The sequence below is a fragment of the Ammospiza caudacuta genome, chromosome 10 (assembly GCF_027887145.1).
Source record: "Ammospiza caudacuta isolate bAmmCau1 chromosome 10, bAmmCau1.pri, whole genome shotgun sequence".
Taxonomy (NCBI): Eukaryota; Metazoa; Chordata; class Aves; order Passeriformes; family Passerellidae; genus Ammospiza; species Ammospiza caudacuta.
The window spans coordinates 26,660,115-26,675,565 of record NC_080602.1 but is presented as its reverse complement, the minus strand read 5'-3'; the positions used below and the strand labels follow the sequence as shown (position 1 = coordinate 26,675,565).

The 15,451-nt window shown below is 55.7% G+C and overlaps 1 protein-coding gene across 1 annotated transcript in view; it reads right to left on the bottom strand.

The window, feature by feature from the left end:
* SMAD6 (SMAD family member 6) overlaps positions 1–11,151 on the bottom strand; it is a 37,936-nt gene extending 26,785 nt beyond the window's left edge. Inside the window, exons 1-3 of the mRNA XM_058811356.1 lie at positions 10,093–11,151; positions 7,429–7,485; positions 5,728–5,805 (exon numbers count right to left, since the gene is read on the bottom strand). Coding sequence (XP_058667339.1) covers positions 5,728–5,805; positions 7,429–7,485; positions 10,093–10,855 — 898 coding nt within the window. The 5' untranslated portion in view covers positions 10,856–11,151. The remainder of the gene's footprint in view (positions 1–5,727; positions 5,806–7,428; positions 7,486–10,092) is intronic.
* Positions 11,152–15,451: the final 4,300 nt, after the last annotated feature.

Here is a 15,451-nt window from a genome sequence, read left to right as displayed (position 1 = left end):
AGCAACAAAGGGACATTGCCCACCTCCTGCCCTCCTGTCAGCTGCTGCTCCTTGTGCACAGGAGCAAAACCTCAGAGGAACATCAATGTCCCTCCTCAGGAGACCTTCAGCACAAACCGCCCCTTCCCACCTGCAGCCTGTATGAAATGAATTTCCCCAAGCCACATCACTGCCTGGCTGAGCCCTGCACCCCAAGCCCGTTACCCACGGGGTATCTTACACAAACAGCTTCACTGGCTTCAGGAACAGCTCTGGAGCTGCACAGGCACTGCCAGAGCTCCCTGCTCTGCATGGATGGAGCCATGGGCACCTCTCCACACGATGCACAGGGTACAGGTGGCACCACAAAGGTGCAGGGCCACCAAAGCACGGGCACCCAGCAGCTCAGGGACAGCTCAGTGCTCCAGCTCTTGGTTTGGTGGCCCAACCTGAGTTATCCCACAGGGTTTTAATAGAAAAACAACCACATGCAGATAATATCTCCCTCCAGCCTTGATCTAGGGTGATTCTATTCCACTGGCAAGTCATCGAACTCTTAAAAAATTTTTCTTAAATTGCTGCTTGCTCAATGCCCTGAACAACTTCATCTGTGCATGATTTTCCCAGGTGGAATACTCTCTGCTCTCAACAGGATTTGGACACAAAGAGGAGCCCAGCTGGCCCCAGAGTCAATGATCCCTTCACCTTCTGCTCCAAAAGAATGGCAGAGCTCCAGGAGCTGCCACCTGAGCCCCCCACCATGGTAAGCACAAATGGATGTGGAAAACCCCCTGCCCTCCATAAATCCTCTGGCTCCAGGGGTTTATCACCACCCCAGACACACATATAAACTAAAGGAGCACACCTGCACCCCTGTGAAAGGGACAGCCCTGAGAGCCCAGGGAGCTGCTCCCAGAGCTTCCCCACCTCCCCTTCAGGGACAATCCACGATTCACCCACAGCTGGAGAAGCTGCCTCTGGTGCCAGCCCCTGAGCAAAGCCCCAGGGAGGGCAGGCTGGGCTCTGGGGCTCTCCCATGGGGCTCCAGCACCCACGGCCATCCCCAGCCAAGTGGGAAAAGCCTCCACAGCGAGCAGAGAACTCCTCTCTGAAGCACTCTGGAAAATAGATGCACTTTATTTCCCGTTGGCAAAGTGAAACTATGGAGGAAAGCTGTTTAATATAAAAACATCTGACAAAGCACCTCCAGGATGTATTTTTTCGCATCAAAGAAGTAGCTCTTGGCAAGGGGCTCGTTCCTCCGACCAGGAGAGGCTGCAGCCAAACCCTGATTGTTCTAGACTGCACAGGGGAAGGCAAGCCAGCAAAGCTACAGTTAAATGTGAAAGAAAAAAAGAAACCAAAACCCAAACTGGCCCAAACAAACATCTGTCTGTGATTAAACTGGATGCACAGATAGGTTGTGTCTTTCTAAAAGGATTTGTTCCTGCAGGAAGGGAGGGGAGAAGGGATGAAAAGGCTCCAGGGTGGTGCTGGCCAGTCCCAGCCCCCAGCCCAGAGCTGTCACTGAGTCTGTCCTCAAAACCCAACATTTTCCCCCAGAAGAAAGTGCTGTCCCATCACTAACAGAAATACCCTTTTTCTATGAACAGGTAATTCCAGAACCTCTCCCCCAGCCCGGAAAGGGCAATGTTTGCCCAGTTGCCACACACATCCGCCTGACACATTTAATGGGCTCCTTTTTTTTTTTTTTTCCTACTCCTAACACACAGGATCTTCATAAATTTCCTTGTTAGCATAAATCCTGCAGCCTGTTATTTCTGGGGGGGAGAGGAAGGGAGACGTTCACTTTCTCCATTCAGTGGGTTTTAAAATATGCTTCCTTAAGTTCATCCTAAATATTGCTGGAAGCAGAAAAAACCCTCTGGCTCTTGCCTGGAGCTGTGGCATCACCTCAGCAGGGCTGAGTCACCCGCTGGGATGGATGCTCCTGCCTTCTTCTCCCTTTGGGGATACAGGGACCCTGCTCCCCTAATCCAATAATCCAATGTCCCCAGCCCCACCACTGCCCTGCAAAAACTGCCCCATCTTAAAAAGAAAAAAAAACAATCAAATCAGAAATAATTTAAATAAGCTCCTGCCCATTCAGTCTCTGTTTTTTTCTCTCTATTAATTCTCAGCTTTCCTCCGCCACCATCAGTCACCAAGCACAGCTCATCTCCACATGAAGCTCAGCACCTTCTGGACATCAGCAGAGCTGGTGGAATAAACTCATGCCTGTGCTTCCACTTCAGGGTGGAAAACACCTTCCTGCTGCTTTGGAGCACAGACAGAATTCATCTCTCCTCCAACAAACCACCAACGCAACATTTCTTCTTTAGGATGCACATTTTCAGCTCGGATTCATCAGAGCTGAAACTCTTGGAGAGTTTTAGCACATGGGAAGCTATTTCAAAGTTTAAAAACACCCAAAACAACTATTTTTGGAAAAAATAAATCAGCATCTTCCCCGGGGATGGTCAAGCCAGCACAGAGACCTACAGATGCAAGGCCACCTTTAGCTCTCCCACCTGCCCTCCCCTATTTGAAGTCAGCACTAACAAGAACTTTGCCCAATGTTCACAGTGGGGCTTTTCCAACCGGAATGGGGCAATTCCATGGGTTTTAAGAAAAAAATCCTTCCCAGGACCAGTGAGGGAGAGCCCTGTGGGACTCAGAGGAAAGCAGGAATCCCAGAGCCCATAGCAGTGCTCCATCCCATCCCATCCCATCCCTGCAGAGGCTCAGCCCTCCCCATGCCTGGCAAGTCCAACGGGTGCAGCAGCTTCTTGGCAAGTGCTGGAGGAGCCAAGTCTGAGGGGAAGGGAAAAAAAATTACTACAAATGTTCCACCGATTATGAGTCACGAGGCTGAGCTTTGTTCCTGCCTCGCTGGGCTTTGCCCTTTCCCTGGTATTTCCCCAGCCCTGCTGGGACGCCAGGGCTGGCCAAGGCTCTGCTGCTCCCAGGGGACACAGGCTCAGCCCAGGCCAGGGAACCACCTGGGCTTCAAACACGACCCCAAACAGCAGGTTCTGCTCAGCCCTGCTGCCCAGGCAGGAATGAACCTCAGGAGGAAAGGATGGAGCTCTCTCTGTGCTGAGTGTGGCACTGCCTGAGCCCAGGAGGAGCAAACTGCAGGCTCAGACACCCCCAAGCGCCTTTGGCCACCAACCCAGACCTTCCCAGGCCACTGCACCTCCTGGGGAAACAGCAGCACCCCCATTCCAAGGCAGAAGCTGTGGCTGGACACTGACCCTTGCACGAACAACTCTGCTCCAAGACCCAAATGTTTGAACAGGAGATGAAGAGGGCTCTGGGGAATCATCCATGGGCCCAGGTCACATCCAGCCACCCACCTGTGGCACTGACTGCTCCTCTGAACTTCACACTGAGCCTGACACTTCACTGTTTCCCTCTTTTAAGGGTAATATTTTAGCCATGGAAGGCCCTACTTCAAAAAAAAGGGTTTGTTATTTTTTTAAATTAACACACATGACAGAGATCATCTTTTGCCTTTGCTCTAAAACCTCCTGTTTGGAAGTTCATCAAGTAAAGGAGAAACAGGAGAAGAATGGTTCTCTTTGTTACACAAAATTGAATTTTGTGGCTTTAGTAGGAAAAGCCTTTTTGATTATCAAAGCTGGACCAATAAACAGCAGTGGCTTGATGCTAGATCCAAAATGTACTTATTTTGGAAGACAAGCTAAATGCACACTGAGTACACAAGAGGAGGCAGGGAGGACCACGTGCTTGGTGTATCCCTCCCACAGACATACACTTCAAGCAGAGCTATTAAATGAGTTGAAATGGAGAATAAACAAACTGAAACGAGGCAGGTAGACTGGAGCCTAAGTGGGTTTTTCCCTTGTACTTGCCCATGATGACATGTATGGGTTAACTTCAGCAGGGCTCTTATCCTCTTTCAGCAATCCTGAGCACTGGGGAAAAATAAATCACCCAGCCCCAGACTCTTATTAAAAGTTACACCATTGGAAACAGCACAGGGGGAGAGGAGGGATCTGGTTTCAGCACAATCTCGGTCACATGTTATCATTATATTGTTCAAGGAAAAGTTAAAATCTCTCTTCTCTCCAGCAAACCCACCAGATGTCCCATAAAGGCTGAGCCATGAGCGAAGCTAAACCATTACATCTTCAGGAACCTCACTTTTCCAACTTGGCTGCTGTAAATAATGCCAATTATCAAGTTACAACAAAAGCCACGGGCACAGGGGGCTTTAGGGATGTGCATGCAGCCCTAGGAATGTTTGTTAGGAAATGCAAACACACATTTATTAGAGCACGAGGCTCAATGATCCCAGTCCTGCTATCAATTGTTCCCCTGCTCTGGACACTTGGCAGCACAGCAATGTGGGCCCAAGCACAGGGACACCTGAAAGGACAAGGGGAAGGGAAAATCCCCAGAGGGAAATGAGCCACTGTGCCATGATACAGACCCTGTGCTATCTGAACTCCCTTTGGAGCTGGGATCAGCCTAAACATCCCCAGGAATGCCCAAGCCTCACCAAACTTCTCACCAGACTGACCATGAACTCTTGCAAGGGAAGAAAATGAAGAGAAATGCCACAGCCAAGGGACCAGTACCCAAAGTTCCCCTGCAGCCCCTTCCCTGACCCACAGCATCCCCAAGGAACAGCACATCCCATCCATGTGCTCAGCAATCCAGCCAGGAGCCCCCGAGGTGCCCCAGCCCCACCCCAGCTGCTGAAGAGGTACAAGGAGCTCCACCAAAATCCATCTTAGTCTGCCTTCATCTCAGCTCTCAGACCTTGAACCAGGCAAAGGAATTAAGCCTGGTCCTACAGGCAGGCCCCTCCTGTCACACAGGAGCCCCCAGCAAGGACAGAGATGTGGGATGTGCTGAGCCAAGGCCAGCCCCAGCTCTCCCTGCTGTCAGGGAAAACCACCCCAGGCCTTGCAGAGCCCCATTAAGTGAATGAAAGGTTGCAGGGTGGGGCAGAGCAAAAACCAGGACCTAATTAAGCCAAGCTTTGTTCGGGATCTTCAATGGCTCCGTAGCTGGGAGCCTGCTCATGAAAGCAGGGAGTGCAGCCCGGGGCCAGGGCCCAACAGGTAACACCAGCCCGACGGTCCCGGCAGGAACCAGAACCTCCCCACAGCAGCAGCGCTGCAGGGCCCCAGTGCCTGCCACGGAAATGGGGAGGGCCCACGGCCCTGCCATGGAAATGGGGAGGGCCCACGGCCCAGCCCCACAGCCCTGCCATGGAAATGGGGAGGGCCCACGGCCCTGCCATGGAAATGGGGAGGGCCCACGGCCCAGCCCCACAGCCCTGCCATGGAAATGGGGAGGGCCCACGGCCCAGCCCCACAGCCCTGCCATGGAAATGGGGAGGGCCCACGGCCCAGCCTCAGTGCCTGCCATGGAAATGGGGAGGGCACACGGCCCAGCCCCACAGCCCTGCCATGGAAATGGGGAGGGCACACGGCCCAGCCCCACAGCCTGGGACCCATCCTGGTGGCCTCCACACAGGACACAAGTGGCCCTGTGGCCACCTCCAAACGTCCCTGCTCACCCCACAAACAGCATCTTATCACACAACATGCACAGCATGGATGTCTTTGAAAAACCAACTCAAACAACTGCTCCTTGTCCTTCTCTGCACACCCAGAGCACAAACCAAGAGCAGGACCAGGACCCCCATCCCCTCCTGCCTCACCACCAGCCCCCATGGAGGGGGGAAAGCACCAAGAGCTGCCAACCAACCTGAGAAATCTCCGGGCGTGACGTTGGGAGAGTTTGTAGCCTCTGTTTCAGTGTAAGACAACGTGGAATCTGATAGATCTGGGGGAGAAAACAAAAGAAAAAAAAGCACTTTTAGTCCTGCTGCGTTTGCCAGTGCTACGTGAGCACCCGTGGCTGCTGGGCTTCCCAGCACCTCCCCAGCAGAGAAACTCTGCACAGAGCCAGAGAGCAGCCATTAACTTTGGAGCTCCACCACGCAAATGCAAAGTTTGAATTGCCTCGACCACAAAAATAACTCCAGTTAAGTTGATCAAACAAGTAGGAACTTGGTGCTTACTGGATAAAGTTACATTAAGCCTCTAAACAAGTCAGAGTTACTATACTTAATTATCACCATTAAAATTCTTGAAGCTGTTTATTCTTGCTTCCTTCCTTCCTCTTTGCTGAAGCGAAGGAAACTTTGTTTTAACAAGTTAAGAGTCTTTGTTATTCTCTCTTGCTTACACCCCTCTAATTAAGTGCTCAACTGTTTGCTCACAGATTAACTATTATTTTTCCAATCAAACAAGCCAGTGAAGCAAATTTCAACCCCTGGCTGTTGTTTTAATAAAGTCACGTGTCGCTCACTATCATCTCTCCCAGCAGCACAAGCAGTTTCTAAAAGGAATTAACTTGGAATGGGGAGCGCAGGGAGGGACAACTCCTTTTTTTTTTGCCTCCACACCTAACAAAAAAAAAAGGAAAAAAAGCCACCAGCAGCCAAGTTGGCCTTGCAGGCTGCTCTGGTCACAGCCCTGTGGCGATGGAGGCGCCGGGCACGGGGTGCACACGCGGCTGAGCTGCTCCCAGGCTGGCAGGGCAGGGGCAGCAGTGCCTTCCCCCGGGGCTGTCCCCTCCTACCCTGCCAAACCCTGTCTGTCTCCTCCCTGTCCCTGCCCCATGGCAGCAAAAGCAGCTCCCCTGGGCATTAACCCCGGGAAATCACTGACCAAAAGCTGCACTGATCCCAGCAAGAAATCCAAGAGGGATGTGGGATTCCTCCCTTCCCTCCCGTGCTCCCAGGTTTTGCTTTCCATTTAATTCCACAAGAAGCAGGGCTGAGAAAGGATGGTGAGGATGCAGCAATGGCAGCTCAAAACATCTCCAGGCCAGCGTGCAGCACACAGGACCAGGATCCAGGGCTGCCAGCCCAGCACTCCACACCCAGCCTGGCCACCCCAAAGCTGCTCTCACCAACTCTGCCTGGAAAACCTTCCATAATTCCCCAGGAGAAGTGACACCCCGCTCAGAAATGACACAGTGCTGAGTTTCAAAGGGTTTCCATCTCTTTGTAAGGAGCAGAGGAAGGGTAATAGCTGGTTCCTGCATGGAGCAGCACAGCCAGGCCTTTATGGAAATGGCACCAGGAGCTCCCACTCCCGCAGATTACACACGCAGACAAAACATGACGTCTGGTAACCTTTCATTACGCCTTCATTAAAAATAGAGCTTCATATTATTTTGGAAAATATGCATGTGTCTGCACGGTAATTTGGTAGGATAAACTGGCATCCATTTACTTCTTAAAACTTGTCAGCTGATGCTTGCTCAGAAATAATGAGCAGCCATAAAACCCTGACTTGTTGGCTTTTGCCTGGCGTGCCAGGCAGGGCTGTCTCAGAACCAGCACCGGGGCTGCGCCATGAAAGAGTTCCCCAAGATCAAAAGACACAAAACACGTACCCAGTGGCTTTTGCTCATCATTAGGAGACAGCCGAGAGTAGGGAGGTGGTGGAGACTCTGGAAAAACAAAACTTCAGGTTAGTGCTGTGCTCAGTTTATCAACAAACCCTCTCGCTTTCTCTTTTGGGGGGGTAGGAACTCTTCCAAGGTTATAAACACCCAGTGGAAAACAAAACACTTGGAAGCAACTGGAGACCATGGGTTCCCTAATTTTTGAACAATGGGAGTCCCACCTCGAACTTTCAAAGTGGGCTTTGCTACTGAAAGTGCTGCACCCCTGTGCCCCATATCTGTGCCTGGACACCCACAGATCGAGTCACACAAAACATCAAATTGCTCTCCAAGAACCCCAATTCCATCATCTGCACTGGGAGACAACCTTCCATGGGTGACGCCAACACACAGGGCTCGACAAGAGCTCGCCAAACACTTCCCAAGCACTGAAAAGAAGGATTAGGTGGTGAGGAGGCTCCTCCTGGCACACAGGGCTGGCACCAGAGCTGGGCTGGTTGGCCACCAAGCCACCCCATAACCTCAGTCCATCCCAAAAGGCCTTGGCACTAGAGTGGCTCAGGAGCAGAGGCCACCATGATACCCTCACCCTGAATCCATCCCACAAAGCTCCTGAGCTCGGCTTTAGGCAGCAGCACTGAGCAGCCATGTGCTCCAAGCCCAGCAAATCCTCAGAGGTGCTTTGCTAGACCAGGTCGGTTATTCAACCATTCTCGCTGTTCTTGGAAGGGTCCAGGCCCTGATCACAGGGGTTTCTTTCCCCCTTCCATAGTATGGCAGTGATGTTTCTTGAACTGTAACTTGCCAAAACTGAGCGTGCAGCCAGCTGGGCTGTACCAGCATTGAGCAGGCACCGGCTCCGGTGAGAAATCGCTCTGTGAAGTCCCTGAGTGGCACCAAACCCACCCCAGAGCAGGGGAACACGGCAGTGCCCTCAGCCCCCACCCGGAGCTGACAGCAGCACCCGCAGCTCACCCTGCTGGGCTCCCCAAAAAGCACCTCAGCATCCCCCGGGAGACGGCTCTGGGCAGGTCATCCACTGCTTCTCACAAAAGCTTCCCCATTCCCCCCAAGGGAGCAGGGTGCTCTTCTCGCAGGGTGCTTATAAATCCCAAAATACAGAAAAATAAAGGTGCTGGTGTCCCTATGTGGAGGTACCAGGCAGACCTGGCTGTGCTGGTGCCACTCCATCCTGCTGTCACCAGGGACTCGTTGGAAGCCCCCCAGGACTTTCACACCCCAATGGGTGGGAAACAGCAGCAGGATGATCCCTGCAGGGAGCCACTTGTGGAAAAAGGGCATCAAGGCCTTCTCCTGGCTCCTGTTACCAGCGCCCAGCCGGCGCGGGTGGGGTCCTGGCACAGCCGCCCGTTATCAAGGTGATAAGGAGCCACTCGATAACAGCTCTGCTTTCTACTACTCCCAGCACAGGGCTGGCAGCCGCTCACCGCTGGGAAAACCACCCCGGCTGCAGGACAGACACTGGGAAACTTCTCCCGTTTCTACGAGAAATGCCCCGTTCCTAAAAACGCAGCTCAGCTCCAGCGGGAGCAAAAGAGCTGCCTCCAGCCTCTAGCGACCTTCGGGAGAAGCACGCCCAGAAGAGAAGTTTCTTTGAAAGAAGTGATGCAAAGCGAGGCAGGAGCCCAGATTGCAACAGAAATAATAAAATCAAAGTTCTTGCCAAAAAAAGGGACAGTCAGCACAGAATCATAGGATGGTTTGGGTTGGAAAGGACATAAAAAATCATCTCGTTCCACCCCTGCCATGGGAGGGACATCTTCCGCTGTCCCAGGCTGCTCCAAGCCCCATCCAACCTGGCCTGGGACACTTCCAGGGATCCAGGGGCAGCCCCAGCTTCTCTGGGCACCCTGTGCCAGGGCCTGCCCACCCTGCCAGGGAACAATTCCTTCCCAATATCCCATCTAACCCTGCCCTCTGGCAATGGGAATCCAGCTGTCCAGTCTCATTACAGTTTTTGTACAGCCTATTAAATATTATTTCCATTTCTGCACCTCAAACTCCAACATGTCTCTGCTCCATCTAACCATTCCCTGCTGACATGGACACACAATCGAGCGTTGCTGAAAAAAACAAAAAACCCTCAACGAGCCCAAACCCACGCCTGGAAAACGCTTATCTCTGCCCACGGTAAAAAAACAAAAAAGAAAAAAAAGAGAAACGCTGGAGACTTGAGACTTGCAGGACCCCCGCAGTCCCCGCGGGTGCGGAGATCCCCGCGGCGGGGACATCCCCGCGGCCCCCCCGAAGCGCCTGCGGCTTTAAGCCGGCGGCGGTGACCGCCCGGCTCCGATAGGAGCGAGCCAGGCTGGCGCCAGCGGGATGGAGCCGCCGATTATCGCCCGTCCGGCTCCCGGAGAGCGGGGAAACTCCGCGGAAAGGGGAAGAAACCAATAAAGGGAAAGGGCTTTTTACGCACAACTGGAAGCGCTGGTTCTAGAGAGGGGGGGTGCCCGGCGGGGAGCCCGGAGCGGGCGCGTCCCCCCGGGCATCCCCGCAAGACCGCGGGGCCGGGGCAGCGCTGCCCACCAGGGTTCCGATAAACCCCGTGAGAGGTCAGAAACCCCGAACCCCCAAATCCGTGCGTGTTTGTACCGGGGGGGAAGGACGACCCAACTCGCCGCTGCTCACCTGGCCCACAGAGGCGGCTGAAGTGGTAGGGGTTGCAGCAGACCGTGGGTCCGTCGGCGACGCCGAAGCTCTGGCACTCGCAGAGGGGCTTCAGCTCGGCGGGGTGCTGCAGGTCGGGCCAGCGGAACAATTTGCCCAGGAGGAGGTGCGGGGGCGCCGCCAGGCCCCCCAGGCGCACCTCGGTGCGGGCCACCAGGACGCAGCCGCCGGGCATCCCCCCGCGGGACTCCACCGCCTCCAGCAGGCTGTCCAGCGAGCGCTCCTTCAGCCGCTTCAGCAGCGAGTAGGTGACGGCCTTCAGCTCCTGCTCCAGCAGCAGCAGCCGCGCCCGCGCCTCCCGGCCCCGCCGCTCCGGGGAGCCGCCGTCGGCCGCGCCGTCGGGGCCGGGGGCGGCGGCGGGGGGAGGTTGGGGGCCGCCCGGCTCCCGCTCCGAGAAGAGGCAGCAGGTCACGGTCCGGCCGTCGCTCTCCGGCGCGGAGCCGGGGGCGCGGAGCCGGGCCCCGCGCCGCTCCGCCATGGGGTCCCCGCGCGGCGCCGCCGCCGCCTCGCCCGCCGCCCCGCGCCGCTCCTCCGGCTCCCGCAGCAGCAGGCTGCGCGCTACCGCGCGGAGCTCCACCGAGGGGCTTTTCTCCGCGATCTTGCAGCTGCCGGTGGCTCCGAGGTCGTGGCCGCTCCTGGCGCTCCCATCTCCGCCGTCCCTGTCCGGAATGACGCGGCTCCTCCAAAGTCGCCGCACCAGCCCTGAGCGTTTGGACCTGAACATACGACCCGCGGGCGGCCGGGGGTCGCGTCGCTCTCCGCCGCCCCCCGCCCTCCTCCGCGGGGCTCCTCGCTCCGCCGCCGGCTCTATCTCATCGCAGCCCCGGAGCAGCCCGGACTCCCCGCGGCGCTGCTGCCCAGCGGATCTCCGACGGCCCGCGGCGGGGCCGCACCATGGGGGGGGCGGCGGGGCGGCGCGGGCATAGACGGCGCCGCGGGGGCCGCTCCCGTGGCGGCGCTGGGGCTCGGGCGCGCCGCGCCGTGCCCTACATCGGCTGCCAACGCGGGGCCGGGCGGGGAGCGGCGGGGGCGAGGGCCGGGGGGAGCCCGGGGCAGCGCTCGGCTGCGCCCCGCGGCCTCTCCACCATACAAGGTGGGGAGGAGCGGGGAAGCGCGCTCGGCGCGGGGGTGCCGCCCGGCGGGGAACCGGCGCCGGGGGCCGCTCGGAGGCGTCGGATCCCTTCAGCCAAAAATAGTAAAAAAAAAAAAAAAAAAAAAAAAAAAAACAGAAAAAAAGAAAAAAAATAATTATTAAAAAAAAAAAGAAGGGGAAAAAAATTAAATCAGAAAGGCGAAGAAGCAGCAGAGCCCGCAGCGCAGGCCGGTTGTCAGCGCGTCCCTTGTCCGCATCGCAGGGCGCGGCCCCGGTCCGGCGGGTCCCCGCGCTCCGTGCGCGGCTCCCGGGGCCGCCGCCGCCGCCCGCTCGCGCCCGCCCGCCCCTCGCCGGCTTTTGTGTGGCCGGGGCGCGCGCGCGGGGCCCCTCGCGAGCGGCGCCGCCATTGGCTGCCGCCCATCATGTGCCAGTCTAGACACTCCGGCGGCTCCGCGCGGCACCGGCCCTTGCGCAAACACCGGCTCGGGTTTCCGACCGCTTAAAGCGCCCCGCGCCCCGCGCCGCCCCGCGCCCGCCCGCCGCCGGCCCCGCGCGGCCCCGCGCTGCCGCGGGCCGGGGTGAGGGGGGGTCGCCCCGCGGGGAGCGGCGGCGCGGGGCGGGGGGGCGGGGGCCAGCGCGGCGCGGTGAAAGTGGGTCACGGCAGCGAGGGGGTTAACGGCCCCCCCGCGGGCCGCGCGCCGGACACACCCCCGCGATGTATCAACTTGTCCGCCGTGGCAAAAGTTCAGGCCCGGCGCGCTCCCATTGGCCCGCGGCCGCGTGACGCGCGCCGCCGCCGCCTCCCATTGGCCGGCTTGCGGCGCGGGCCCCGCCCCGCTCCCAGCCCGGCGCGGCCGTGAATGAACGGCGGCCCCGGGACCGCGGCGGCACCGCGGGCTGGCAGCGAACCGGGAGCGAACGGGGAGCGAACGGGGAGCGAACGGGGGCACACGGACCGGCCCGGGCCACCAGCACCGCCTGCGGGAGCGGGGCGAGCCGCGGCCGCGTGTCCCGCCCCACGGCGGCACAGTGCCCGTGGGGAGCGGCGCCCCGGGGATGGGAGCCATCCCAGTAACCCTTCCCCGAATACAGAATAAATAAATAAATCCCTGTAAAACAGCCATTCCCGCACGCCCAGGGAGGCGAGCCCCGGTTCGGAGCAGGACGGCTTTGCCCATCCTCGCTCCATGCCAGGGATGCGGGGAAGTTCCCCCACCTGCATGGATCGGTGGGAACCTGCTGCAGGAAAGGCTTGGGGCCAGCCTGAAGGCTTCGCTAATGAGCAAAAATTAATCTGGGCAATTAATCCCCCAGCAGTTGATCAGTTAAGGGAAAAACACCCAAAACCAAAGAAATCAAATTGTTTCTACCAACAGAACCTAGGCAACCTGAATGTTAGCAGTTTTTCTCTTGGAATCTTTTGGGTGGCTTTTTCCATACCTGAAGGCTTCTGCCCAAATTTCTGTCCACATTTCCCCAAATCTGCCCTAATCCACCCAAGAACATAATTTTTTTCTACTGGATGAAGACTGCAATTTTTTTTTTTTTTTTTTACAGCAAACCTAATCAGTGCAGCATCAAATACTCCATTTAAAATCCATAGGTGTGTGCCACCAATGTTCGCCCCAACATAAACACAGAATTTAAATAGGTATTTTTATTTTGGAGTTACTTCTGCCCATTCTGACCTGTAGGACCGGGGGCAAAGCTCCTTTCCCCCTGCCATTTTGGGGTGGGGTTTAGGAAATGTGCAGCTTGCCTGGTTAAGGATATAAAGAATCCTACAAAACCTGTGGGGGACTTGCTGCCACTGACTGCAGGCACGTTTCACACCTGAACCATGGCTTGGGCTGAAGTCACCCAACACCCCACTGTGGGAGGGAAATGCCTTTTTTTTCACAGTGAAAAGGCACAAAAGGGGTAAAAAAAGAATAATTCAGCTTCAGACATGGAAGTAGAAACTGGGATTGCCTGGATCTCATGGAATCGTGGTTTGGGTTGGAAGGGACCTTAAAGCCCATTTGGCTTCACCGCTTACCATGGCAGGGACACCTTCCACTGTTCCAGGCTGCTCCAACCTGGCCTTGGACACTTCCAGGGATGGATCTGCAGCCCTGGTGGGATCCCTGCCCATCCTGGGGCTGCTCCAGAGAGGTCCCAACCCTTGTGTGAAATCCCCACGGATCACCCTGCCCTGTGTGACCCCAGGATTCTCCTCCCTAAACGCAGCTGATGCTTTTCTTCCCACCACTGTCCTTCCAAGCTGTCACCCAAATTACAATATGTCCCAAATGTGCAATTACCAGCATTTAAATATATATAAATGTTAAATATAGCAGTGCTAGAGCCAAGAATAGGTTATTATTGCAAGCAGGACTCATCCAAGGCTCTGTAATCACGGAGTGTGCAATATGGCAGCAAGAACAATGGGGCTTTCATGGGCTGTGGAGCAGCCCAGCATCTCCACGGGCCCAGGTATGCAGGAGCAGCCCCAGTGCACCCGGAATGCCATCCATCCCAGCCCCTGCAGCAACAACAGCACATTGTTCACCTTGTTCCTGCTCCTGCCCAACGTGGGCAGCCACAACAGAGCCCTCGATTGTGCCCCCACAATGCACGTACAATTTATAGTAATAGTGCTTATTAAAGGATTGCTGCTGATTAACAGCAATGTCCTCTTTCACTGCCTTTTTTTTAAAGTCATAATAACAAACATTCCTGGGAGATGCTCTGGAACACATCCTATAGGTCTTGGCAGGGAAGTTGGAGAGAAGCTTTTGAAAGCCTGCCAGAGTTATCTGACATGGATCTCCCAGGTATGACACAAAGCCAAATCCTCCTGGGTCCAAGAGGACCGTGGGTGGCCAGGAGGGCACCAACCTCTTCCCAAAGCCAAACTGCAGCTGGGATGGGGGAAAAAGGGGGACAGGGACCAGCCCTGCCTCTGCCAACACAATCAAAAGCATCAGGAGAGCCCAAACCCTGACTGTGGCAGTCCAGGTGTTCAGTAAGGAAAATTATTATCAGCAATTTCTGCTTTAAAAAAAACCCTCAGTATTCGATACATTCCTGATCAAAAAGAAGAATGCAAGGGTTAAAACACAAAATGTAGAATTGACACTTAAATGATGTTGTAGGAGCTCAACTTGTAGGTTATTTTAATGCCTTGGAAAGGGGGGGCAGATGGGGCCCCCCAAGGGGTGGGGAGGGCTGGGGGACACGTTGCACCCCCTTTTCCCCCAGGAATGGGAGCTCAGAGTGTCTGAGCCCGAGCAGAGAAAGCACCACAAACCTGCTGCGCCAGAGCCAGGGGCTCTGCCAAAAACTAAAATGCCTCATAAAATCCTGCTGGTTTTGCTGGAAGCTGATTTTGAAAGGAACCAGAGAAAAAAGGTTTTGACAACATCAGAATGTCCCATTTCCTTTGTTTTCATGACATTGCCATGATTTTCCAGTTCAAACTGACTTTTCATTTTGCTCTTGCAAATGTTATACCCTGTGTGGTAACACACTGTGATAGGACCTTGGCCTCTCTTCAAAATGGAAAAAGCTAAAATCAGAATGAGACATTTTGATAAATCCAAAGTATAAAAAAAAAATTATGCTTGAAGAGTTTTCCTCCATGGAGAATTTCCCAGCTGCTGGACTCCACACTCCCAGAGCTCCTTGGCATCTTGAAACCTTTGTGCAGAGAGGTGATCTCACCTCAGCAGCTCAGGCGGTGCCCCCATCCTGGAGGAGCTGCAGCCTTGGCAAACCCTTCCCATGGGATGTGACCACACTTTCCCAGCTCTCCTGGGGTATAAAATCCTGCAATGGTTTGGTTTGGAAGGGACATTAAAGCCCATCCAGTGTCACCCCTGCCATGGCAATCCCAGGCTGCTCCCAGCCCTGACCAACCTGACCTTGGGCACTGCCAGGGATCCTGGGGCAGCTTCTGTGCCAGGGCCTGCCCACCCTGCCAGGGAACAATTCCTAATTCCCAATATCCCATTCACCCCTGCCCTCTGGCACTGGGAGCCATTCCCTGTGTCCTGTCCCTCCATCCCTTGTCCCCAGTCCCTCTGCAGCTCTCCTGGAACTCCTTCAGGCCCTGGAAGGGGCTGTAAGATTTCCCTGGAGCTGCTGCTCTCCAGGTGAGCATTCCCAGCTCTCCCAGCCTGGCTCTGGAGCATCACCCTCAGCCCTGTCCTGATGTGTGGGGACATCACTGGAGCCTCTGTCAGA